Source organism: Nymphaea colorata, chromosome 12 (genome assembly GCF_008831285.2).
Source record: "Nymphaea colorata isolate Beijing-Zhang1983 chromosome 12, ASM883128v2, whole genome shotgun sequence".
Classification (NCBI taxonomy): Eukaryota; Viridiplantae; Streptophyta; class Magnoliopsida; order Nymphaeales; family Nymphaeaceae; genus Nymphaea; species Nymphaea colorata.
In genome coordinates this window covers 7,121,948-7,149,327 of record NC_045149.1, presented here as the reverse complement: position 1 = coordinate 7,149,327, position 27,380 = coordinate 7,121,948, and the positions used below count along the sequence as shown (strand labels likewise).

The following is a 27,380-nucleotide window of genomic DNA, read 5'->3' as shown; positions in this document are numbered from 1 at the left end:
ATCTAGCTAAATCCTGACAAGAAAGCGAAGTGTTGATCTAATCCAAGATTACTTGCTTAATCAATTTTGAATCAAAATTGAACATTATTATGTTATATGTTTAGATATTTTCAAATTGGAGGCCAACTTTGGATCTAACTAAATCCTGACAAGAAAGAGATACTTCCGAGCATATGTCAAATTGGTATACTTCTAAGACTACCAACTTAAAGAAAGTCAAGAGTTCTAACCTTTATGTTGATCTAATCCAAGATTACCTGCTAAACCAATAGCCAGATTGAAGTTGACAATCCAACAAATCAGAACCAATTAAATGATCTTTCCTACGCAATACTACTGGGAGAGACATCTCTTAACTAAATGATATTTCACCTCAAAAGAAGTATATAAGCCAGTCTTTTTTTAAAAAAAATCAAGGTGAGTGGTTCATCTCCATGCCCCAAAGAAAGGCAAGTGCCTCCCCCATGTGTCCATCACTCCCTGGGTTCACAGAGCTTGCGTCAAGACCTATTACAGCCCAGAGGATGAGCACACTGGGTTGTGACTGCGATTAGGGATTTGAACATTAGACCCCCTTTGAAGTGGACTGTCTTGCTGTCCAATGTGCTATAAACCCTCAAAGTATATAGGCCTATCATTTACTTCATTTTAAAGGTCATTTCCTTTGAGCCTCAAACTAATATGATGTGGGGGTAAATGAGTAAGATTTAGACAATCTTAGGAGTGTTTCTATTGTCAAACTATCCCTTATGGGCTTTTGTTTACTTTAGATATTACATCTTCAGTGATCTACTCGGATATCGTATTTCAATCCCTTCCCGAATTGACCTCAAATATGAGGTTTAAGACACATAATGAGGGTCTCGAATGTTCATTCTCACATATTAAGTAGTGAAATATAGTGTTTGTTTTTTCTATACTCCCATGTAAATGAGATTTCACATCAACCTCATATATGAAATCCAAAACTATCAAACATATCCAAAATTCATAACCAGAATTACATTTGGTTAGGGGCGGAGCCAAGGTTTCCCCACCAGTCAACCCAAACTTTTTAAAGAAAAGTATTGATTTTGCCTATATAAAAACTTTGAAAAATTATATTTTCGGCTCCTGTGAAGATTTTAAAACTAGTGTGGCTCTTTGTAATGAAAAAATTCTAGTTCTACCTCTGGATTTGGCCTAATTATGTCGCGACAAGGTAATCAAAATCTCTAAAAGGTTTGTATGCTTAAATGGTGTGCTTAGGGCTTGTTTGTTTGAGCTTAGAGGGGGAAATGCCAAGTGGGAAGGGAACTTTGACTTATCTACCATTGAAGAGTGAGACTCACGCTTTCCTCACTTCAACTCTTTTTTGAAGACAAAGATGATTCACACTTAAGTGGTATAGTGCGAGCTTCCCTTTTCCCCTAACAAGAAGCCTGAAGAAAATGATGCCCTTAATATTTTATATGGTTCTCTTTTACCAAGAAACTTGGGGAACAGGTTATTTGTTTTGTTCTCCAAGAAAACTACATGAAAATGAATCCCTCTAAAAGGGGCATAGGGTGGATGTGTGGCTCATTGCTATATATGTCATTTATTTTAAAATTTTAAAAATAAATCGGATCTGAATCCCATTATACATGTATCTGAAATCCGATCAAATGTTATTTTTTAAATTCAAATCTCATTCAATCTCTTAATTAGATATTAATTTTTTTAATATTTGTTTTTTTCATCAAATATCTAAGTCAAATACGATATATTCCTACTTACCTTCGTTTTCCTCTAGGCCTGCGTCGGTATCCCTGAATATGCGCATGGAAGTTTCAATAATTTATTAGTAAAAAAATGGAAAGCCATTAAAAGAAAATCCCACGTGGGTTTTCAACGCTTTGATCAAAGGAAGGTGGCGTGTAAAGATGGGAAAATGACGAGATGACAAACGAATATTGCCCGCCAAGTAATCTTACATGTCACACATTCCCTTTTACAAAAATGAAATAGGGACATGTTATATATATATATATATACATGTCACACATCCCTCTTTACAAAAATGAAATAAGTGGATATGATATATATATATATATATATATATATATATATATATATATATATATATATATATATATATATATATTATATTACATGTCACACATTCCTCTTTACAAAAATCAAATAAGTGGATTTGACACGGAACAATGTTGTCATAATATATATATATATATATATATATATATATATGTTTGTGAGTGTGAACAGCTTGCTCGAGTTGGACATGATTGACTTTTGTGGCAAACAAGTCGTGGACTGTCCAGTTTGGCGGTATGCTATGTATAAAGAGTCAATGGGTCAAAATTTTAATAAATACGATTGGATATCAGTCGGCAGTTTTATCCGGAGAGGTTAAATGTTGGAAGTGGATGTTCGGGGCTCAAATGGCCAAAATGCCCTCATGCATAACATGAGTGCACTTTCAAGGGAAAAAAAAAGAAAGAGAAGGCTTTATTTGTTAAAGACTGCAATACCCTTCACATTAGAAGCCCTCATGTAGAATAAGAGGGCACTTTCAAGGAAAAAAAAAAGCTTTATTTTCTAAGGACTGAAATACCCTTCACACTAGAAGTGGACAAGTGTTAGGAGCTCGAACACCCACCATGCCTTCGTAGCTCTCTCTTTCTATATATATATATATTAGATGTTGCCAAATTATTAAAACGTAAAAGAGATTGTGACTAGCAACAAGTCCGATGAACATTACCAAAAGTTTATGATGTCTTTTGGATAAAATCTGACTTTTAATATTTAGCCAGCAAACAATATTCGACGCACGATAGAATAAAATTCTTATACATATAAACAAATAATCACCCAGTCAGTACATTGGCATTAGCAACAATGAATAATCGTTCAACCGTGGAAGATGGTAAGATGATTAAATTTGAGGGGAAAAGTGGGGAATGACCATCAATCAATATGCCGCTAAAGATACGCTTTGTAAACGGTGATCAGTCCAACTTTCAGTTACTTTTTTTCTTTTCTTTGTTTATGATCTTCTGTGCTTATCTGCTTTTGCTTTTTGCTTATCAAAGGATCTTTAACAACGGCGAGCTTTGCTGTTGCACTCACACGTTGCTTCGTCGTTAAGCTTCGTCCATAAAAGAAAGCGGCGGTGGACAAAGGAAAAAGGGAAAGAAATAGGGTTTCCTTCGTAGTCCCTTCTTTGTTCACTTATTTCCAAGTTAAACATTGATTTTGCCACTTCTCAAATCCACCCTCCTTTTTTTTTTTATATTGCTGCAAAATGGTTCTTTTTTCATTGAATTTACGTTTTTGTAGTGACTTGAGGTGGGATGCTCATCATCTAGGCCTGGGCATCCGGCCAGGCCGCCATCGGGTACCCAGTACTCGGCCCGACCCGGGCCCGAAAAAATTGGGTCTCTGGTCAAATGACGCAGCTCGGGTCGGCCAGGCACGCTCCGTCTCCCTCTCCAACCCCTCCTCCTTTAGCTTCTCCTCCTCGAAGGCCGGCACGCCCAAGATCGCGCTCCCCTCCGGCGAGGTCCACCCCTAACATCATCCAACCTCCTCAGTGACTCCGGCCTATGAATTCAAAGTATAATATAGGGTTCTTTACTATATGGATGTTTCATGAATAAAAAGAAGATTATTGAAGCACCCACAAAGTGCTCCTTCATTAATCAAAAGCATATTCATGAAACACCCACAAAGTGTTCCTAATGTCAAATGACCCCTCAAAACCTTTATGTTTTTAGATGTCAGATTTTACAGTTCCACAAAACAACAAACTTGAATCAGAACTTGAGATGATTAAAATGTAAACCAAATTGCAACTATGGTTACATAAAGCTAAGTTATCTTGGGTTACATGCATGAAAAAAAAAAGACAAATAGATAGATGAACTAGGATTCTTATTTACATGGAATAAACTATTTGCATTTGGATGACACTTCAAATTCAAAATAATGTGGTTTTGCCTTCAAAACAATAGTTTTGGAATGCTGGTTTTGGATATGTCAGCCAAATATACAAACCACACAAACTATGTTTTTGAAAACTCTTTAAAAAAAACAAAATTGATTTTTTACAAAACCAAGTTTTCACAAACCAACATCCAAATGCCCCTACTTAAAACATTTGCCAAAATATGATTTCCTGCAATCATCGTCAATTGGTCCTTCTCAACATTCTAATATTTTTGTTCATGGGGGCAAGTGAAAAAGTATATATGTGTGGCGGGAATTACTAAAATGGTCCTCTATTTTAAAAAGAAGACAGCTCCCTTCTTAAGGGCTAAATAAAAAAAGTAAGTACCCCTTACTTTTTGAAAAATAAGTGAACTATCCTGGTAAACCTGGGCAATGAGCAGAGTACCCATCGGGTACCTAGTACTCAGCCCGATCCGGTCCAGGTTCGGGCCGAGAAAACAGCCCGGCGGGCCGGGCCTGATGTGCGGCCCGGGTTGGTCCGTTTAATAATTATTTTTTTTAATTTTTTAAAAATTTAATAATATGTATTTTATTAATAAAAATATATTTTATATTATTAAAAATTTATTTTATAATTAAAAAATGTTTTTTATTACTAAACGGGCCGGGCAGGGTTTTGGGCCAGACAGGCCGACCTGGGCTGGGTTTTATCGGGCCGGGTTTTATCGGCCCAGCCCAGGTCTACATATGCGTTGAGTGTTCGGGCAAATAGCGATATTGCTATTTTTCTAAAAACCAACGTTTCTAGCTAGTTTTAAAGGCTTTATTTTTATGGTTTTCCAAAACAATTTATGTATTTGATATTTTTTCTTCTTTAAGGCGACAAAGTTCATTTATAACTGATTCTGTATTCAAAGGCCAAACATGAGCAAGTGTCGAGTGTGAGGAGGGACTAGGGCTATGAAATGAGTTGGGTCAACTCGGGCTAGATTTGAACTTTTTGGGTTAAGTTCAATTTATTTAGACTCTTGTCGAACTGTAATTGACCTTGAAACTCGAGATTATGAATGAGTAAAATTTGAGTTACATGAACTCAACTTGATTAAACTCTAGTAAGCTTGTTTAATCAAGTTTTTCTTTTTGGTAGTTTCCAAAACCATGGAAAGCGATCAAGTCAAATAAAAAGTTGGTAAAATAGCTTAAACGAGTTGAGCTCAAACCGAAAGCATGTTTATCTAGTTGAGCTCGAGCTGAGCAATATATTCAAATGGAGTTGAGCTGATTGAGCTCAAGTTCTAATCGACTCGTGTATAACTCAATGGGGAAGCAAATTGAGCGTTTAGCCGAACTCTTCATAATCCATTATGAAGAGAGGAGCACCAAGTAAAAGGACTAAAAATGAGTGTCCATTTTGAAAATATGCCCATAATATCGGGACTATTAATAAAATTCTCGTAAAAGGCCAAAAAGATTTGTTTCTTCATTTGCATAATCCATTATGAAGAGAGAAGCACCAGCTGGAGAAAATAGTAAAAGAACTAAAAAAGAGTGTCCATTTGAAAAATATGCCCATAATATCGGGACTATTAATAAAATTATCGTAAAAGGCAAAAAATATTTTTTTTTCATTTGCATAATCCATTATGAAGAGAGAAGCACCAGCTTCAAAAAACAGTAAAAGGACTAAAAAAGAGTGTTCATTTTGAAATTATGCCCATAATATGGGGGGACTGTTAATAAAATTCCCGTAAAAGGTGAAAAAGATTTGTTTTTTCATTTGTATAATCTATTATAAAAAGATTCATAAAGAGAAACACCGGTTTGAAAAACTGGTAAAAGGATTAAAAAGGAGTGTCTATTTTAAAAATATGCTCATATAATATCAAAACTATTAATAAAATTTTTGTTAAAAGTGAAAAAGATTTTGTTTGTTGATTTGCATAATCTAATCTGATCTGACCCACCGATTTAGATAACGATTGAGAGAGGCGGCAGTTTAACGTTGGGATTTGGTCAAGTTGTTGGCGGGGATGAGGAGAGAGGTAGAGAGGAAGGCGATTTAGTCATTTCGAAGGGAATATAAGGAACGGTAAAGGAACAAAAAAAAGTGTTGAATCTAAGCCGAGTGAACAACCGAGGGAAGAAGGAAGATAGCTGCTGCTCACCTGTCGTCATACACTAAAACTTTGGTCAGAAAGAGGGAGGGAGAGAGAGAGAGAATCCTGGTGTGGCAGCCTTGTCGCCTGCTCTTTCTTCCCTGAGTACAGTTGGGGAAGGAGGGGTTGGTGAGGCTTGAGATAGGAGAGGAGTTGGGTGGGTGATCAGGGATGGAGAGGAGGGTGGTGTATCTGTGTGGTTTGGCTGGCTTTCTCGGAGTACTGGCTGCCATTCTCGGTTTTGCGGCAGAAGCCAAACACATCAGGGTATGCCTTCTCAAGAACCGTCTCTTTAACTGTTGCTTTCTCTGTTCAATTTGGTGGCTTTTTTCTTTTTTTAGTTGGTTCTTATTGTTATGTTGGCTGATTGCCTAGAGATTCTTGGTTGGCGTTTTCCTTTGCTTGGATGTAGTTTTGCTTTTTGTTTTTAAAATTGGTTTCGTCTCTAATGACCCCTTTAGTCTTCTTTTCCTTTTTTCGATTCTTTGGATTTTCTTTCATCTAGTAGCTTTTAAGGTGGTTCAGAAGAGTGCCCTTCTTAGTTCTTATGCTTCCGGTTGTCTAGGTCATTTCTCGCATGTTGTCTTTTCCCTTTGGGGGTTTATTGAGAGATTCAACGGTCTGTAGCTTGATCGTAGGGCACAATTAGGGGGAGACGACATTTTTATGCTAATGACAGCGTTCCTTGGTTGAGCTTGTGATGTGAATAAACTTGATGCCTAGGTGATGACAATATTTTGGTGGAATTTCTGCTGGGCTACTTTTCTACTGTCATGGCTTCTTGGTGTCTGTGCTATAAACATGTACAGACTTACACCTCTTGTTCTCTTTTCTCACTTGTCAAATGGTCAGGCTGGAGTTTGTATTCCAATAGCATTATATATTCTCCTTTTATTTTTTTTCCTCAAGATACTGCCACATTTTAGTGTGGTTTCTCAATGAAGAGATTAGAAACACAATAAGGATTTATCATAGGGAGCATAATGCCCGTCGGAATATCTATATTCGTTTTCCACCCTCATCGTCCTGTGGTCCTTTCTTAGTTCCTTCCAAGTTTTGATGGGAAAAGAAAGATGATAATTTGTAAGAATTAGTATGAGATGGCGTCAGATGCTCTATTTTGTCTCCTACATGTTCCCTATGTATCAGACATTGATGGAAATAGAATGATGATAATTTGTAAAATTTACCCTGAGGTCGTGTCGACACACATGCAAATACATAAATATGTCTATGTTACTTTATAGAAGTCCTTATGTTGTATGGCTATTGGCTAAGCTGTTCTGACCCTGCTTGATACCAATTAAAACTTTCTTTACTATGGGAAGGTTCCTTAATTTCTTAAACATGGAAGAGGTTTTCTACCTACAAGGCTACCAAGACTAGAATTGAGCGATCCCATGTTCGCATTCTCTTTGGAACGTAATTTCTGTTGTAGCCCAATTTGGTCCAGTAGTGCTTTTAGTTTTAACTTGAAAAACAGTACTGAAGACCAGAGGAGCCCTGAGACGTCTTGAAGGAAACCCCTGTAGTGTCACTGAATTTCCTGTAGCGTCCTATACTTTCTTCTTTGTCTATTTTTTGATGAAAAATGCCTGATGGAAATGCAACCCCTTGCTTCCGATGAAATGATTTTGTCATGACTTACAATAGCAGGACAGCAGCTCACCTTAGCACCTGATTGTCAAGTAGATTCAGATTGAAGTGCGTCATCTTTAAGCTAAATTTTGTCCATATTATTTTTTCAAATTTGAAAAGTGCTTAGTTAGTCCAACGGAAAAGAAAAGGATACCATTGCCCTCTGCGTAAGTTTATAGCCTGCTTGAGGCATAATGGTAAGGGTAGGTCCTTGGTTGGCAGTTGCCAAGAACTTCTTTCTTGTACGAGTAAAATCTGGCATGATGCTTGTTTAGGATTAAGGGCAATAAATGGGCTTCTGAATTCACTTTTTTGTGTCAAATTAGAATGTCATGCTTATGCTTTTGGTAACATTTTGCTTTGGGATTTAGAGATTAATTGGAAATCTGCCCAGTTCAGGAAATATTCTAGATGTATAATACTAGAGATTAATGAAGTGGTCAACTTAAAGTTCCTTAAGTTTCTTGTATAGGTTTTTGGTTGGATCATTTTGAACTGAAATGTCATTCTATGACTCTTCTAGCTTCGGCACATATGATTGTTAATCACTTTTGCTTTAATTGGTAATGCTATATGACTTGACAGCCAGGTGATGTTACATTGACTGACAATGGAACCTGCATATATCCACGGAGTCCAGCTCTAGGCCTTGGTCTGGCTGCAGGGATTGCTCTTATGATTGCTCAAGTAATTATTAACACTGCTGCTGGTTGCATCTGTTGCCAGAAGCGTCCACATGCGTCTGGTTCCAACTGGACGATTGCATTAGTATGCTTTGTTGTCTCATGGTAAATTTTTTGAAAGTTCTAATATTTTTTCCCTGTCGAAATTTTAGGTGCATTTGATGGCAGGACTTGCTTCATGCTTATCTGACCATGGAAGTCCTTTTCTGTGATATAAACCTTTGCTGAATGCCTGCAATATTTTGTGTTTGACTGTGTTACTTTGCAGATAAAATCTATCTGCTATTAAATGCTTAGTGTGCTCTGGAGAGCCAGAAACTTTCATCCATGACTTACTGGTTGTTTATCATCCACGTGAATTGTCTTTCCATTGGACAAATCCTCTACTATCTTTCTGAAAAGAATAAGAGCATTGTCTGTCATCCCCCAATTGTCTCTAGCTTCTTGTGATGTAAATCTTTTATAGTATCAACAATATTATTTTATCCTGTTATGACCTTACGAGAAGCAAATTGTTAGATTGGAATGCTCTTGCTGTGTCCTACTCTCACATCTCGCTAGAGTAGGCAATCTCTGTGTTTTTCTTTGACGGTATAACAAATTTTGGCAGCATTAGCTCTTTTACTTCAACTGATTTAACAGGAAAGCAATGTCTTTCTTGGTACTTAGGAAAATAATTTTGTTTCGTACTTTGGTTGATATCTTAACATTTTAATAGAAAGCAAATAGTTTTCCATTATAGAAACCTGTAATCCATGACTTGTATACTTTACCTTGGAGATTGGTTTAAGAGTCAGACAACCAAATGCATGCGAAGATGAAAGGCCTTTTGATATTGCTCGATAGATTATTACATATGATTATAAGAAATTTTAAGTTGGACTCAGAAAAAGCTGGACAAGACAAATGGGTCCTTACTGCCTTGACGAATAAGTTGCTGGCAAGAATTTTCTGCTTTGTTCTTTTTTGCTTATACTTGAGAACTTGTCCACCTTACATTTGAACCCTTGTTTTATATTCCAGAATCTGACTAAAACGTCTGCTTAGTCACTGTAGATAAGCCTGAGAGCCGATTTGCTAAATTTGCTCTAATTCAACTAATGGTTCCTCAAGTTAGGAAATAAATCATGTAGAAAGACAAGTGCTTCCTGGTCTTGCTTGAAGATCTATTCTTAGAATCATTAAACAAAAGCCAATGGTTTTTTTTTGGAGGTTCTGTGGATTTCAAGCATTAGTTTTGGCATATGCAGCTTACATTAACATTCTAACGTGATAATCTGATGTACAATGGGGAACTGATTCTTTTATTTATAGTATTTCTTGTTAGAGAAACTTTTATTCAAGTGTAATTCATGCTTTACTGCAGGCATGTGAGTGACAAAGAAAAGCACTTTTACGTGCTGTTTATGGATTTCTGATTGTCATCTCAAAAAATTATTGACAGCATCTTGATTTTTATTTATGAAGAAATCATAATCCCGTTCTTTGACTTGGCTCATAGTAACATAATCTTCAGTTTAAGCATTTGATGCTGTGCTGTGCAGCTCTGCTTGCTAGTTGCAGGTATTATCAATTTGGGCTCTGGCTGGGTGTGGGATTTCTTGTCTGAATCTTGGTTCTGATGAATCCATTTAGTCCTTTCCGTTATTGTCATAGTAGTTTGTTTCGTTACATGTTGGCTTATGTTCACTGAGTAGTCTGAGTTGATGCCATGCAGTTTTAGCTAAAACTGAATGCATTTGTATCTAGATGCTGGTTTTTCTAATGCCCTTGTTTTTAATCCAGGATTACTTTTATCATCGCTTTTCTCTTGTTTCTGGCTGGAGCAGCCTTGAATGATCAACATGGGGAGGAAAATATGTACTACGGCTACTACTGCTTCGTGGTGAAGTCTGGCGTGTTTTCAGGTGGTGCGGTCCTTTCTGTTGCTAGCGTCTCCCTTGGTATTATATACTATATTGCTTTGTCTTCTTCAAAAATTTCTGCCACCTGGGGAGGTCATCAAAATCAAGGAATTGCATTGGCGACACCACAAGTTCCCCCTCAAAGCACTCAACCTGCTTTTGTGCCAGAGGATACGTATAACAGGTTGCGGTATCCTTGAAGCACGTGCTGCAGAGACCCTCAGGGCGATTGCCTCTACTTCTGTACATTGTGAAACTTGGGAGTACAATCGCATTGTTTGTGCAAAGATGCAAAGATGCGCTGGAGTAATCTGATCATATATGAAATACGTGAAAAGGAAAAACACAGTTTGTAAGTTGGATTTCGTTTTTGTTCGACGAGGAATGGATTTCTTCTTGCTGGGCTTTGTATCAGAACATTGTTGGCCATGATTGTCGTGTTATTTTGGCTGGCGACCTTAGTTAACTTCTTTACATTGGCTTGTAGATGGTAGGTTATTTTTCTTGCTGGGGAACTAAATTATTTCAGTTACATGCATGAAATGATCTTCTTGTTTGGCCTGTGATGGGTTTTTTCTCGTCTGCCTTACGTTCTCCAACGCTCACAAGGAAGTCTCAATACGAAGAAGAATATTTGCTATTGCTGTTGTTTAAAATCATTTCAGAAAATGGTTCCACAAAGAACTGAACAATCTGAGGTTGGGGAGGTAGAGATGCGGATCCAGGTTGTCATTCAAACCCGAAAGAAGGAAAGTTAGGAAACTAGAGAAAAGTTGACAAAATATTGGTGAGTGATTCATGAAGCAACTGTGAAAAGCATTGTGCAGTTTGAAAATTGGGCACATCAGTAGATGGGTCTCATCACAAGGTTTTCTTTAAAATAGAGGTTACACTAGTCGGACTAAGTATGCTTGGTTCCCTCTTCATTACTAGCGGTAGAAGAACGTGCAACGTTCCTGTGAGTTTTGTCAAGTATTACGGCACCATCATCTGCAGATTTGATATTTGGTCTCATTGCAAGATCTTTTCTTTCAAAGAACTAAGCCCTCATTGAGTTTTGGGCCTTGAAAATGTTCCTAGTCATAAAGAAAAGCTTGTGACATCTTTGAAGAAGTGAATAGGCATTTTTTTCCCATTCGGTTGATTCTATACCAAGGACCTTTATTACATGTTCTGTATCAAATCACATTTTTTTTATGATTAAGATCCTTCTCCACTCCAGCCTACTAATGGGTTTGCCAAGTGCCAAGTGAGCCTTAACCAAGACCACCAATCTTGCCAGGATGACAGTTTTATAACCTAATTCAGGTTTTCAGCTCAACATTTTTTGGGTAAGCACGGGGTTAACAACCTATTGCCTGAAAGAGACCGGAAAAGAGGCCGCCTGAAGAAGAGGCCGAAAAAGAGGCTGGAAGGCCCTCCATTCCCCCTACCTCCCCGTTCTGAGCTGCATCGTGGAGTTAGGTTGGGAATGGTATGCCTTTCAAGGGGAAGGGGTGTCGCGATCCCACTGTTTGTAGTGTCAAGGGAGCACCCACAAGAATTTGAACCGACAATGTGCTTTCAAGATGTTGCCTGTCTAGTGGATTTAGCCAATTCTCAAGTTGAACTCAATTCCAGAAGTTTGGTAAAGCAAATTAGATCTAATTACTGACCGGGTGACTTCAGAGTTAAAGAGTATAGGTTTAGTATAGCGAAAGAGATCTAACCACTAACTGGTTTCAGATTTTAGAGTATAGTTTGGCATTTGAACCAAACTCAGAACTCAAACTTTAGATATTAAGCTAGTCTTATTCAGCTGGCCAAATCCAGGTTTGGATTTGGAAATCAAACTCAGGTAGGAATCCAAATCCAGATTTGGGAAAATCATATTCAATTAGCCTGGGTTTGGTAAAGCCCGACTCCCAGCCTGTTCACATGCATAAAATTTTCCATTTTTTAATAAAAATTTTCATAATGAAAAGTGCAGCCAATCATTTTTTTGCTAGCAAAATTTTCACGAACTTTCTAACAAGAAAGATTTTTTTTTTTTTGTGTAACATAAAAGAATTGTTGCGGAAAGTTTTTACTCGCAAGAACTAAACTTTTTCTTATGAAATATTTGTCATGGATAAGTACATAACCTGCTTAATTTAAAAAAAAAAAATCTTATTTTTTATATTTCAAAGCAAAACAAAAATGTTCTTCCCGAAACTTTTAATTCGAGATTTTTGTACTTCTCTTCGTCACCCCGAAGCGTGTTCCTCGGGCTCTGCTGAACTGGGCCTAAACCCTAGGGCTTTACTCTCTCTCTCTCCTGATTGTGGCCATGGCCTTCAAGGTCTTCCTCTGCTGCAAGTCAGCATCGAAATCCTTGAACCAGTTTTTCCTTCAGTCTCCTTCATCGACCTTCTTCCCACCCTTCTCCTCGTTCTTTGGAGTTATCTGTTCCTTCTCTTCTCGATCGAGCAGCCCTTGGAATCATCCCCAAGTTCACCCACTTAGGTCCATGGTGACATCGTCCCATCCTCGCTACGACGTTGCCGAAGCCGTCTCCGCCGCCCTTGAGCCCGACTCTCGCGTTCCCGCCACCGTGATCACTGGTTTTCTCGGCTCCGGAAAGGTATTCCCTTGCTGCCTCCTTTCAGTAGTTAGAAGAATCAACAAAAATGGAATTGTTTTCGATATTCCTTTTTGAGTTCCGGATTTTTGTGGTCGTCAGTTGTAGTTTTCTTGTCTGATTGGTTCGAATTGTTGAGAATGGTCGAACCATCCGTGTCTTTGAAGGAAAATTAAGCTAGTTAACATTTTAGCGAGAATTAGAGTGACCATGATGCATCGAGGAAAATTTGAGGCTGTTTACGTGGCCAGACCAGAAAGACGGCCCCAGCTTTGAGTTGTTGAACTTCTTGTTTGAAGTTCTTATTTTCGTTCTTAGAAAGTGATTCTCTAACTTATGGAGCTTATCATCTTCTAGACTACCCATGTTTTTATTTTCCATAATGAATTTTTCTTTTTGCCTAGGCTAGGCCTTATTTTATTATTGTTTGGTATCAAACACTTGACTTGAGTCGTTTTTTTTTCTTGTTCGGAGTTGTTGATGGCAGACTACACTGTTGAACCACATCTTAACTTCTCAACACGGAAAGAGAATTGCTGTTATAGAGAACGAGGTAACGTGCTTCTGCCTTTTTATTGTGGTGTGTAATCCGAATTCGGCAGTTGATGTTTTATTGCTTCTTCTGTCTTTTGATGAAACCTTATGATAACAAGACTGGATTTATATTGCATATAGAAAAGTTCCATAGTTGTCTTAACTCATAGAATTGCTGAACGAGCGGTTAGGGTGGTTTTCTTTTTCTCATATCCTTCCTCTCAGTTTCCGATACATCCAGTTCAACATGTCAACGTTTGTGGAAGAAGTGAAAAACATTCAATGGACAATACAAAACGTCACTCTAGCAAAGTGACCTTTGATTATAGATCGGGGCAAACTAGAGTGTTCTGCTAAGTGCTTTGTACCGAGGCTAGTATTATCTGGATTTATTCCTTCGACCATTTGCAGTGTTTCTTCCTTAGACTATAACACTTTAAATCCATATATCAATATCACTCCATATCGGTGCAACATATTGGGCCTGTTAGCCGATATCTACAAGGCTGATACAGGTTTTCATTTTTAAAATCAATTCGAAACATTTTAAAATAATATTTAAATTCATGAAAGCAAAAAATAGGACAATACTAGCCGATATGCCATATCAGTGAGCAAAGCAATACGGTACTCATGCTGCTTCCTATGGTACTGATTTACAGTTCTGACGCTAGCAGGTACTTTTACTTCATGTATTCATCGCACTTCCTATGCCAGGTTCTGACCACCATGGAAGAAAAGTATCAACCTTTGATGATTGAGAATCTTTAAAGAGAATACTGCTATGATATAGAGTAATTTCTTGCGAGGCTTTTGTTCAGAAAGGTCATTCAGTTATATATTACTAATCTGCACTTACACAAGTATCATTGGCATCTGATTATGTCCTGGTCCTTGCACGGTGATGGTCTTCCATTTTTTTTGCATGTCAGCATGCAACAATGATTTCCAGAATGAAAAGTCTATGGAACATGTGGAAATTTCAGCATTCAGTTGCACAAAGCGTCCTTCACTTCTCTTGTGAAACATCCTCTGTTGGATTTTCCTTCCATTGGATGTGCACACTTCATTGTATGTCTCTATGTCTGTGCATCCTCCCTTGGTCCATCCGGTTGAGGTATGTTGATGTTCATGTATGCCTTTTTGTCTCACAGTATGGAGAAGTGGACATAGATGGCTCATTGGTGGCTAGCCATAATAGAGTGGCAGAGGACATTATTATGGTTAATAATGGCTGCCTTTGCTGTACTGTACGAGGGGATCTTGTTAAAATGTTGTTGAAGCTAGTCACAAAGAAGAAGGGCATGTTTGACCATATTATCATAGAGACGACAGGTAAAGTGGATAATTGTCTTTCAAGATAATAAAAAGATAAAAAAACATATTTAAATGTGAAAAATCTTATCTTTTTGTGTTGGATACTTATAAATTTATTCTTATCAAAGACCTCACTTGAGGATATCTGAGTGAACAGATTTCCTTTTTATATATATATATATATAACTTCAAGATTACGTACTTTACAGGTCTTGCAAAACCAGGCCCTGTTATTGAAACATTTTGTACAGATGATTTAGTCTCACGACATATAAAACTTGATGGTGTTGTTACACTAGTTGATAGTAAGCATGCCACACGACATTTGGATGAGGTCAAACCAAGGTGGGTGGTTAATGAAGCTGTTGAACAAGTTGCATACGCTGATAGGATTATTTTGAACAAGGTGAGTTGCCAGTACAAGTTTTCATGCAGATTGCATATTCATGTTTTGGATTTCAAAAGTTTGATTTTTGTATTTCTTTTGTTATTTGGCAGATAGATTTGGTTACTGAAGCAGAACTGAAGGCATTGAGAAAGAGAATTAAGGTCTGGTTTGTCATTGTTATTCTCAGAAGTTGGATTTGCAGATTTTTGTTTAATTGGATTTTCTAGTATTACCGTTACTAGTTGTTGAGATGTTCTTATATGTCTGATTTTGTCATTGTAGCTCATCAATGGGATGGCTCAAACCAAAGAAGCAAAATTTGGTGCTGTTGATATGGATTTTGTTTTGGGAATTGGTGGATACGAACTTGACAGGTTTTTTGGGCACATATTTCTAGATATATCGTTTTTTGTTATGCTCAGCTTTTTTTTTATTTCCTTCAACTTTATGGTTTTTCTCTGCAGGATTGAACGTGAAATTGAAGGGGATGTAACTGAAGAGTCCAGTAAGCATGATAAGCATTGTCATGGTAATTCTTTATGTTATGTGAACATATCATGCTTGGGTGTTGAAGTACTTAACTCTTGTTCTTGTAATCTTTAAATGATTTTACGCTCAAAGTTAAGTTGGACTAATTTTGTAATTTGTAAACCAATTTTTGTTGATAATTGCATATACACCAACTAATGCATCTGGTTGATCAAGTTTAATCTCATTTTATTCTGAATTATTTTTTCCAATTTTCCTTTCCAGATGATGATCATGGGCATCATCATGACCATGTTCATGATGATGCTGTCTCTTCTGTGAGTATTGTTTCTGACAAGACTCTGGATCTTGATGAGGTAAATCTTGCTCATGTTCATGCACTACCATGAGTTCTAGGAGTTCTGTTTCATTAGTCATCTCTTCATCCAAGATGAAGCGGCAACTCTTCCTACATGTAGTTGGCCCAGCTTTTTTAAAATGGCTAGTGATGGTCCCAGATTTTGGATGTTGCAACTTAGAAGCATATGCTCAATGTTGTAAGATTTTCCTGCCAGTGGTGTTGCATAAGTTATTCTGTTAGTAGGTCTTGATAAATATGAATGTCATGCCCTTCAACATTGAAAAAATGCATGTTCCTTCTGTGCAGTACTGCCAAGATATGGTTGAGTTTTGAACTGTGCTTGTTAGGGTTTTCTCATGATGCTGTGCAGTCCAACACAATTTTTGGGAACTATCTCAGACTATTCTAGTAAGAAGATAATGTGCTTGCAACTAAATTCATTTTGTCAATAGACATGCAAATAGTTGCCAAATTGTGATGAATCTGATTGTCAATTTAAGGCATCCCTGACTCTCGTGAACACAAGGAACTGGTCCTCATCATGATTGTCGTTGGCCAAGCTATTTACTCCCAAGTTTGTGGTTTCAAGGATTCCAGCGGATGCTTTCATCTTTCTATGTCCTGGCTAAAGTTGATTGAAAATGAAAACTAGATGCTGTTTTACTATCTAAGTTCTTATTTTATTTATTTACTTGACACTATTCTTCATTCATCTTAAATTTATAAAACCTTCTGCTGAATTTCGGAACTTACTGTGTGATGGTTATCTTGAACCTACTGTCTGTACGTAGGGCCTGAATGTATATGTGGCACTTACCTTTTGTAGTTTAGTATTATATCTTTCTGTAATTTGGTTTAGATGAAATACTAGTATAGAAACTCATCATTTTTTACAGTAAGAAGATGGTCATTATGGTCGTTCTTTCGTTTACCTATTCTGCACTTTTAGTAGCTTTGGCTTTTTCAACGGCTGTCTGCCTCTCATCTTCTTCTCTCCTTTCTTGTTCTTTTGGTGGTTCAACCACTTGTTCACTCCTACTATATAGGTTAATGATTGGCTTGAGATGGTGGTGGAAGAAAAAGGGGATGATTTGTACCGTTTGAAAGGTGTGCTTTCAGTAAATGATGCTTGTGGTAGATATGTCGTTCAGGTATGTTCTTATCTGCAGGATATGGTTCTTACCCAAGTTATTTAATAAACTAAAAACCATGTTTAAAGGAGTGAAGAGACAGATTTTTGGATTACCTGAAAAGAATAAAATTTTGGTGAGGTTCAGCAAATTTTTTAGTATTTTCTAGAAAATGAGTTAAGTGTTTTTTATTTATTTAGGATGACTATGCATGTACATAAATGATTTTTTTTATGAAGACAACTACATTTTGTCATTTGTGGTTGGATTTAGAGGCTTTCTAAGGGTTCAAGCTAAGTGCTGATCAATTTCTGATCCTTCAGGGTGTACATTCAATGTTGGACGGTTGCCCAGCCAAGCCATGGGGCCCTGATGAAAAGAGGGAAAGCAAGCTGGTTTTCATTGGCAAGAATTTGGATGAAACTGCCTTGAGAAAAGGCTTCAATGGTTGCATAGCCTGAAAGCACATTTAGCAGTTTTACCATTTAAAGGACTTGAGAACCTGGAGAAGAGAGGAACTGAAAAAGCAAGCAAGACTCATCTTTCAAGAGGCGCAAGTTCGTTACACCTTACTCTGGTTGGACTAGAAGCAAGTTGCGCTTGGTATGATAAGGTCAGGAAATGCTGAATTGCTTGATTATGTTCTGTTTTGAACTGACTGGATTAAGTTGGTGGTGTGGAGGCTCTATTTTTTTGCCAGTCAGATGAGTGATAACTAATCAAATTGAGATCAATGTAAGTTGTGCAAATGAGTATTCAGCTTCGCGTTTCTTGTGCCGCAAATGTGAGCTTGGTGAAAATTGTCCGTTCATCCATTCGCGGACTGACGTGTAACATGTGAATCATGCTTGTGATTTTTCAGCTTAAACCTTATTAATTGTGGAGTCGTAAATCACAATCCTGGGCGGGAAAGCCCGTATGATTTCACCCTCAGCCTTAGTTATCACTTAAGGAGGCATCCAAAAGTTGCAATTTTGCTTAGTTGTTTTTAATTCTAAAATGTTAGCTTTACGTGTTAAGTGAGCAAGTTAGGATTATTCAAAATTAACTTGTAAAACAGCTGAAGAAAAGGTAGTGAAGAATGAACCAGATGATAGACTTCTAGTTGTAGAACTGAAATTGATCTTTAATACGTGAAATAGAAAATAACTAAAATAATACCTACTTTGAGATCTGTGCTCTCTAAACTAGTCCTATGGTAGAGGGCATGTGAATATGAACAAACTTTGAAAGACTGTGAAAGATGCCTACACAACTTTGACTAAAACTATCTAATTTATACATTAGGAGTAACTTAATCACACCTACACTCTTAACTCAATCAATTCAAGTAAAAGATGGAGTTTGCAAGCAATTTAATTTCTGCACAATGGTGATTTTCTTAAAAACTTATAGACAAAATTATTTGTTTTCAACATAAATTTTGCAACCATTAGGTCAAATCAATAAAATTAAGTTAAACTGAAGGGATAACAAGTATTGAGAAGCAAAATATAAATCAAGCATCAAAGGCTAAAGTCACTCAAACACACCTAAATGGACTAGGTGCCAAGCATGCGTAGGCGACAGCCTAAGCACCAAACCCACACTTCATGTCTAAGTGATGGGCTTAGGCATGAGATGTAGACTGACGACCAGTCCATGCCTAGGCGTATCGTAGGCAATGCCATGACAACTAAGCCCTCAGCCCCTTACCATCTAATGACAGCCATAAAAATCAAACCTGAAACATGATGTTCATGAGCCACAGGTCCAGTCCGACCAGTCAAGTAACACACGTTTTGGCGAGAGGAAAGAGACAGACAATGAGATGACAATTAATCGAGAGTTTTGTCAGAAACCTTAGTTGAACTTCACGAGAGAGAAAGAGAGAGAGAGAGAGAGAGAGAGAGATCAGGGTTTGAGATTCTTGGAGGCCCTCCAGCGCCACATTTAATCAGTTTTGTGATGGATTGTATTAGACCGGTCTGCCATCAGCCGTTTCTTAAAAGGCAGTGTTTTCATTTCATTGCAGATTTGAGTTCTGCGTGCACAAATTCGAGAAAAAATGGATGTTGAATCTGGTCTATCGTTGGGAGAACGCTATTATCCTTTCTTTGTTATGAAAATTTCTGGATACTAAGCTTGGGTCAGATTCAGATTTGGCATGAAATTTTCTAAAATATATCAATATTACTAAATTTTTATAAGCCTAACCTAAATGCTTGAATTGTAATTCAAAAAATATGGTTTTATTTCTATGTAGTTTATTAGATGGTACAGAACTAGTTAAATTTATCATGGCAAGAAGCCCTGCTAATCTACAACTTCTTTCTCATACAAATCTGTAAAGTATGGTGGTACGAATCTCATGCACTATGATGTTTGGGTAACAGAAAACACATTTTTTTCGAAAAAAACTGTGAAAAAAACGTGATAAATTAACTACTCGTTTGAAACTTTAAAAAACATGTTTTTTTAATGTTAAAAATGAAAAAAAAAACACGTTTTTTCCCCTTTTTCCTTTTTTCAGTTTTTTTTAATGTCAAACAGTTTTTTTTATTTTTTATTTTTGTTTGTTGCAAATCTGCTTATGTTTTGATGTTTGTATTATTAGTTTCTCATTTATTTTATTTTCTCTTTATTTTTAGTTTTTTAAAATTTTAAAAATTTACCGTATTTTTTTCGAACTCCGCACACTATACTTAAGAAAAACTTCGTCGTTTAAAACTCTGAAACGTTACTTGTGACTATGGACTATAGATGCAAAGCTAAATGTATGGCAACTAGAGTTCTACTTTACCTACGACAACTTGGTTATACTAAGGAGGGAAGGGAAAATTCTCTTTCTAGGAAATAAGTGCAAGTATGGTATAGCTGGTCAAGCAGGTGGGCAGATAGAATGTGTGTCGGCTGTTCGATTCATATGGGTGCTACTCTTATAGACCGTAAATAGTGAGATCTCAACACTTTAGTTGATGGGTATACTGTACTCCACCTAGGTTCCAAATGCAACCTAGGACCCCTAGGTTGAGAGATTTTGAAAAGGGAAGAGGGGTATTTTTTTTTATTATTCTTAACGGTCTTCATTTTTTCGGATATTCACAAGTTCAAATTTGAATTGGGATTTGAATACGAATGAAAAAAAATCATATATGAATACAAAATCATCCTTCTTTTTAGGAGATGGCTTAGAATAGGCTGGTTTGAGTTTGTGACTGAGTGAGATCCGTCCATTTTTTATATATTTTATCTAATATCTCAAGAAAAATATATTTATTGTATTTCTAAAATATTTCATGTACTTTTATAGTAAATGATTCTTTCATTGTTTTCCACACATTCCCAACTAATTCAGTGAATCGGCCAATTCACCGAATCAGCAACCTCAACCGATTTGGCTAAAGTGATTCTCGCGTTGAGGCTTAGCCATCATTCTCTGGGGGCAAAAATATGAAAAAAAACAAATAAGATGAAGGTATGTGTTGAACTTCTATAAATCTGAACCTTTAAATTAATGCAAAAAATATAAAAATAAGAAATCATGAAAATATGATGTTCACATTGAATCATGTAAATTTAAATTTTGAAAAGTATTAAAGAAAACTTTCTTAAATTAGATTTATATTCATTTTATATATTTTATTTCCCTGATCTTTTAGTTTTGTGACTTGGTCTGTGATGATCAATAATTGTAATTTTTTGAAACGAGACAGCCAAAGAAAAAGGTCGTTAGATTTGTAATATTTATTTTTAAAACTTCTTGGTGTTTTCTTCATAGTTCCAAGTTACCCAACGGCTACCACCCAAGTTACCCAACGGCTAGGCAGCAAGTTTAATAGCCGTTGAGAGAAAATGAAAAAAAAAAAAAAGAAAATTTCAAATCTTCAGTCTTTCCGTCGACCTATTAATAGCCAAAACCTAACATCTCTCCCCCTCTGTCTCTCTCGCTCTCGCGCGAGGCTAAGTGCAAAGATTGATTAGCTGTGCAAAGATTCCCTCTCGCTCACTTGTTCACTCTCTCTTGCTATTATCAATTCTGTTTCTTTCATTTCTTGCATATTTGTTGTTGTTGTTCTCTTTTTCTTTTTCTTTTTTGCGTTTTTCTTTGATTTTTCAGGAGTTCATCTGAGAAAGATGGCCAATGGTGCGGAAGCCGCATCACCGTTGTCATCTACCAAGATTCGCCCACGCACTCTTCTTCACGAGTGCATCGTCCCCAGAAACGCACCCTGCCGGCCGCAGGTATCATCTGGATTTTCAACAAGCTTTTGCGATTATTTTATGGCATGAGATTTTTGTTTTTTCTGTTTTTCTTTGTAGATTCTGGTATTTGGTTTTTCCGGATTTTTCTTTTGTGAGTTTATTACTGCAAGAACTTAGTCCCTTTGTGGTTTTCTCGATATGATGATGGGTCTTGAGCTTCGCATGCTTTCTTCAATATCCGGATGAGTTTTTTCAGTTTGCCTTCCGCTAGCGGGTTTTTGGGACGCAGAGTTTTTCAGTGGATTCGTGTGCGAATTATTAGATCCATCTAATGGAAGTAAATCAATTCCTTCGTGGGTTTGCATGTTCATGGGTATCCTCATCGATGAGTTTCCTGTGTTTTCTTATCATTATATGAAATTCATGTTCATGGGCATCCTCATTGATGAGTTTCATGTGTTTTCTTATCATTATATGAGATTTTCTTCTTTCAAGTGAGGCGGGTACCTCACGGTGGGGGGATGGGAGGCCCCGACAGGAAAGAAAACTAGGGCACAGGAGGGGTAGTGTGTGCTGTGGTGGTGTGTGCCATTGTGAATGCAGAGAGAAGAGAGGAGGAACCCAAGATCAGAGGGTCGTTGCGTGGGGAACAGAGAAAGAGGAGAAATGCAAGAGGTTCAGGTTGGGAACAGCACCGCTTTGTGTATATTCGTTGCTTCCTTTGGCTTTTCCTTAATTTTTCTTTCTTCTTAATCAAATAGAGGTAACGGATCTATCTTTTGTGAGCTGCCATTGCTGTTTTTTTTTATATTGAAGACATTGAAGGACTCAGGTCACCGGTGTAACAGCTCTTCTTAGAAGTATAAATCCTTCTTGCCCGTGGTTTTTTTAACCTAGTATCGAGGATTTTTCCACATAAATTTGGTGTGGCCCAATTTTCGGCTATATCTGTTATTGATTGACATTAGGGACTCCTTTTATTGGCTACCAGTTGGTGTTTTTATCATTAAATCAGCATATTATTAGAATGGCACGTTTTATGTTACTTGATGTTGTAGTCGTATAATGCATATTTATGTGCATTTACGAGTTGGTAAGCATTAAATGTGCAGCAGGAAGAGTTGAAATCAGTTTTGGTAGCACTCTTTCAGTACTTGCAGTATTAAATCTGTTTTTGACAGACATAAATTTGTCTGATGAATTGCTACAAGACTGCATGGTGGCTTGTTTGCCCTGTCTATTCAAGTAAACCAAATCTGAACACGTTATTATTGTACTGTTGTTTTCCAGTACGACAGGTTTATTCCCAACAGAGGGGCTATGGATCTTGATGTTGCTCAGTATTTGATGGTGGATTCGAAGAAAGAGAAGCCAGTAGGCATTCTATCACCATCACAGGAAGCATATAGGAAGCGGTTAGCGGAGGTCTGCCTGAAGAACAGGACCAGGATCCTTGCTTTCAGAAGCAAACCTCCGGAGCCTACTGAGACTATTCCATGGGAAGTTTCTTCATCACCGCAGCATTCTAGGACCGTGAAGCCTCGCAGATACATTCCTCAGGTGGGTCTTTAAAATATTGGTTGTCTTTTGCAGGCCTAATTCTTGGCTCCTTGACTTCAGGGGTTCTAATTGTGAGAGGTTCTCTTTTCTTTTTCTTTTTCTGTTTTGGATATCTCAGTCTGCAGAGAGAACTCTGGATGCACCTGACCTAGAGGATGACTACTACTTGAATTTGCTTGATTGGAGCAGCAGAAATGTTTTGGCAATTGCTCTTGGGCGCTCTCTCTATCTCTGGGATGCATCAGAAGGTACTGCTTCGGAGCTCATGTCAGTTGATGAGGACAGTGGCCCAATTACAAGCGTTAGCTGGGCTCCTGATGGTAAGCATATAGCCGTTGGTTTGAAGAGTTCAGCAGTTCAGTTGTGGGACACAGTGGCAAGTAAGCAGGTATACCTCTCCCCGTTCAGTAGTGGAACCTTAAGCCACTTTGGTTAACCTTCTGGTATATGACAGTACTACTTCATGAATCATTACAGTTGAGAACTCTACGAGGTGGTCATCAATCAAGAGTTGGTTCTCTTGCATGGAATTCTCACATTCTTACGACTGGTGGAATGGATGGTTTAATATTTAATAATGATGTGCGCATTCGATCTCATATAGTTGAAGAATACAAAGGACATGAACAAGAAGTTTGTGGATTAAAGTGGTCAAGCTCAGGCCAACAATTAGCCAGCGGAGGGAATGACAACCTTCTGCACATCTGGGATCGGACAATGGCATCAGAGCAAAATGCTAGACAGAATCAATGGCTACACAGGCTGGATGACCATAGGGCTGCAGTGAAAGCATTGGCCTGGTGCCCATTCCAGGGAAATCTACTTGCATCTGGGGGTGGTGGCAGCGACCGCTGCATTAAGTTCTGGAACACTCATACTGGGTCCTGCCTGAACTCTGTAGATACGGGTTCACAAGTTTGTGCACTCTTATGGAGTAAAACTGAAAGGGAACTTCTCAGTTCGCATGGGTTTGATCAGAACCAGTTGACATTGTGGAAATATCCATCGATGGTTAGGATGGCAGAGCTAACCGGTCATACTTCAAGGGTTTTGTTCATGGCTATGGTAAGAAACTATGTTTTCTATGATAATACACTATACAAGAGGATAATTTTATATCTAATGCTGACATGCTTCTTTTTGTTTCTTAAATTTTTCAGAGTCCAGATGGGTGCACAGTGGCATCTGCCTCTGCAGGAGATGAAACATTGCGATTCTGGAATGTGTTTGGGAATCCTGAAACAAACAAAAAGCCAGTCAGCAAGCCACTTGGGCCATTTGCAAGTGTCAATAGCATAAGGTGAAAACAGAAAAAGGGAACATGATTAAGATGGCAGGCGCTAGAAGGGATATTCAGCTTAGTTAAATTCCAAGGGTTCAGGTATAGATACCTATTCTTTTATGACTATTGAGTGTGTAGGTCTAGTACCTAGCAAGTTGCAATCTGACTTGGTTTTATTCCTTGCATATGTGTCAACAGAATATAGATAGGAACAGACCACTTGGGCCCCTGCGGAATGTCACAAAGATTTGGACTTTGTCCTACAAATTTGATTTGCAATTCTGGTTCGCTCTTTAACTTATCTATATTATGTTTTTTTCGATATCCCCATATTGAATTGAAGTTCTTTGGTTGACAACACTATTTTGATACATTAAACTTATCTGGATGATCAGATTTTTGAACTGGGTGATATTGGCTCTGCAATGTCACAAAGATTTGGACCTTGTCCTACAAATTTGATTTGCAGTTTTGGTTTGCTCTTTAACTTATATATATATTACCTGGCCAATGTTTTTGGTATCCCATATTGAATTGGAGTTCCTTTGGTTGACAACACTATGTTGATACATTAAAGTTCTTAGCTCCTACATTATTCTTTAGCTTAAAAATTTATTGTGGATACTTGTTAGAATGCAAGTTAGGCGTCTGCAAAATGGTTGTGTGTTTCTTTCTCTTTTTTCCCTTTTTTTTTTAAGGAAATCAATTTCATGCTTTTGGTTTTCTGTTGTTTGTTTTGAAAAGGTAAAGATCTTATTCAATTCCCCTAGAAAATGTATTCCTATTTATTTACTGTCTTTTAGGTTAACAGCTTGTTGTTGGTTCTTTCTGATAGTTAATCTTATATTTCATGCTTGCCCTGTTGTTCCTTTTATTGCTCGAGTGGCCTTCGTAATCTGCAAAATTTTTTTAACTGAAAGTGTGATTCTCAATGGTGGCCATGGTTTCTCACAGCAGCGGGACAGCCTCAGCATGCATGTCCGTTATTCAGGTTGTTGGTTTAGCTGTTTCTTTTCTTGTTACCACTAATCTCCTCTTTGTGTGATTCAGTATGCAAGTCTGTTGTTGCTAGTTGAGCAGACCGCCTGCTCAGCATGCATGTCCGTTATTCAGGTTGTTGGTTGTCAGCTGTTTCTTTTCTTGTTACCACTAACCTCTTTGCGTGATTCAGTATGCAAGTCTGTTGTTGCTAGTGGCGGACTGCTTTTCTCCAACATCTGACAACCTCAGTATGGAAGTCTGTTGACAACAGCCCCAGTATGGAAGCCTGCAGTTTAGTTTTTTCTGTTCGTTGCACTTGAAGTTACGACTATATTTGTACTACATAATCATAATGAATCTTCTCTTATTACTCCGTGGATGTAGCCACACAAATTGTGTGGTGAACCACGTAAAAATTGTGTCAGACTATCTGTGTGTGTGTGTGTGTGTGTGACGAGCAAGACCTGCAAGACTATGTGAACCAGAAAATTTCATGTGTTCAAATTAGCGGATGCACCTTAGATATTTTCAGCTCTTTATTTCTGGCAACTTGCATAAAAAAGTTAGAAAATTATTGGATAGAAATTTGAAAACCACCAGAAAATAATTGGGCCAGCCCCCTCCCAAACAGCATTGCTTTTTTGAGCTCCATTTGAGCTTCAATAAAAGATGCCAGAATTGTTCAAAGGTTCCACCAAATTAAGTAGAAATTGTTTGGGCCTCTGGCCCGGCCTAGCACCCAAAGTATGAGCAATCAGAATCATAACAATCGAGGGCAATTTCAATTGCAAAATCTGTTAGAATCATAGTAGTCTGGGGTGTCGAATTCACTTTTGGGCTGCCCTATACAAAAAAAATCTTAATAAGCTTATTCACCTAGCCAGGCGAGGTTTATGAAATATGAGGAAAAGGCTTGTTCTCAAATGTAATAACGGTAACGAAAACCCAGCAAGGGTGGGAAAATTGGCACACCATTTCAATTTAGTCTAAAATCACTAAAGGGCATAGATGTATTTGATTCTTGTGGGTGTACTTTTTAGTGGTCGTATGGCAAATGGAACATTTTGTCGGCATTATATGAACCTATCTCAAAATTTGGGGTAGATTTATGAACACTTAATTTTAGTGTTCTGTCCTAATTTTTGAAGAAGATTAGGGCAGATGCTTACATGGTGTTCCAACTTCCAAACAGCCCCTTAGGTCTTGCAACCCGTTGCCAGTTCCGAGATCTCAAGAAAGGACCTCGGAGGAAAGAGGAAAGGTGGAGGCTCCAGGCCATCTAGTTGCCCACCCAAAAGTTTAGTTGTGTCTTCATCACCCATCTAACTTGAATCAAGATTTTGTGGTAATTTTCATGAAATTGAGGTAAGATGGCCTCATATGTCCGACCATGGATGATACCCGTTTTTTGAGAAATTGAAAACTAAGGAATACATACCAATGTTGGATTCATACCAGTGTTAACTAAAACTGGATTCACCCAATTTGTAGACTCAAATAATTTTCATTTTAGAAGCAAGCTTGAAGTGAGAAAATGCTGACCAAAGTCCTGCGGCTCACGGACCACATTTGTGATTAAAAATAACGAACAAGAGAATGAGCTTACAGAGATCATTTACATAAGTAATTCAGCCTGCTAACAGAGATGGGCTGGACTCAGAAGAGGTTAGGATTTTAAAGAACGATTCACTTTGGCAGTTTCCCGGCCGCCAGTAATCCGGTCAGGAATTAGAGGGCAGCACACATCCTGCAGCTTCCTTTCGTTATCATAATGCAAATTAATACTGTATAACCAGTCCCACCTTCGCTATAATCCGGCAAGCTGGAGCAGACGTTAGTAACGTGGTTTGGAGACAGAAGAAACTCCATAGCATCTCAGCAAACACCCGACAATGTTCTTTTACAGAGTCTGTGTTACAAAATTTTGGAGCATATGTTGATGACATCTACATCTCCATATGATGAAGCAAGAGGATGGTAGTTCAGTACTCTTTCTTCGGACCCTCCTCACTGGTGATTGAAAGGAGGGCTCGTCCATAGGTTATATAGGCTCGCTATCCCTCCCTCAGTGGAGGGCCCAGGGAGATGACGTCCATGGTCATCTAAACTGTAAAAGCAAAGTTCCTCGTGAGCTAGCTAAATCTGTGCTGTCCAGAAAACGGGAACGCGGGTGTTCGTTTTCATGACTTGGTGCCATGAGCAATGATGAAAATGAGCAGAAGGCCAAGAGAAGTTCTTGTCTTGGCAATCGTCTATGC

General features: G+C 37.8%; 3 protein-coding genes across 7 annotated transcripts; all 3 read left to right on the top strand.

The window, feature by feature from the left end:
• Positions 1-5,997: 5,997 nt before the first annotated feature.
• On the top strand, positions 5,998-10,878 carry LOC116266378 (protein VASCULATURE COMPLEXITY AND CONNECTIVITY). The gene is made up of 3 exons (XM_031647566.2): positions 5,998-6,359; positions 8,316-8,518; positions 10,199-10,878. The coding sequence occupies exons 1-3, from the start codon at positions 6,264-6,266 to the stop codon at positions 10,515-10,517; spliced, it is 618 nt and encodes a 205-aa protein (XP_031503426.1). The 5' UTR covers positions 5,998-6,263; the 3' UTR covers positions 10,518-10,878.
• A 1,640-nt stretch (positions 10,879-12,518) lies between these two features.
• On the top strand, positions 12,519-17,873 carry LOC116266414 (uncharacterized). 3 transcript variants are annotated; one of them, XM_050081023.1, is made up of 10 exons: positions 12,519-12,919; positions 13,404-13,469; positions 14,605-14,785; positions 14,977-15,173; positions 15,266-15,316; positions 15,438-15,529; positions 15,620-15,684; positions 15,912-16,000; positions 17,031-17,135; positions 17,438-17,873. In XM_050081023.1, the coding sequence occupies exons 1-10, from the start codon at positions 12,626-12,628 to the stop codon at positions 17,573-17,575; spliced, it is 1,278 nt and encodes a 425-aa protein (XP_049936980.1). In that variant the 5' UTR covers positions 12,519-12,625; the 3' UTR covers positions 17,576-17,873. The 3 variants fall into 3 exon arrangements, with proteins under 3 accessions (XP_049936980.1, XP_031503484.1, XP_031503483.1); XM_031647624.2 differs by having other exon boundaries at positions 12,520-12,919; positions 15,067-15,173; positions 15,909-16,000; XM_031647623.2 differs by having other exon boundaries at positions 12,521-12,919; positions 15,909-16,000.
• A 3,171-nt stretch (positions 17,874-21,044) lies between these two features.
• LOC116265125 (cell division cycle 20.2, cofactor of APC complex-like) lies at positions 21,045-25,647 on the top strand. 3 transcript variants are annotated; one of them, XM_050081032.1, is made up of 7 exons: positions 21,045-21,338; positions 22,590-22,859; positions 22,978-23,247; positions 23,337-23,924; positions 24,020-24,240; positions 24,340-24,425; positions 25,313-25,647. In XM_050081032.1, exons 1-5 carry the CDS (start codon positions 21,231-21,233, stop codon positions 24,161-24,163), a joined length of 1,380 nt encoding a protein of 459 aa, XP_049936989.1. In that variant the 5' UTR covers positions 21,045-21,230; the 3' UTR covers positions 24,164-24,240; positions 24,340-24,425; positions 25,313-25,647. The 3 variants fall into 3 exon arrangements, with proteins under 3 accessions (XP_049936989.1, XP_049936988.1, XP_049936990.1); XM_050081031.1 differs by having other exon boundaries at positions 24,340-25,647; XM_050081033.1 differs by lacking the exon at positions 21,045-21,338 and adding an exon at positions 21,372-21,980 and having other exon boundaries at positions 24,340-25,647.
• Positions 25,648-27,380: the final 1,733 nt, after the last annotated feature.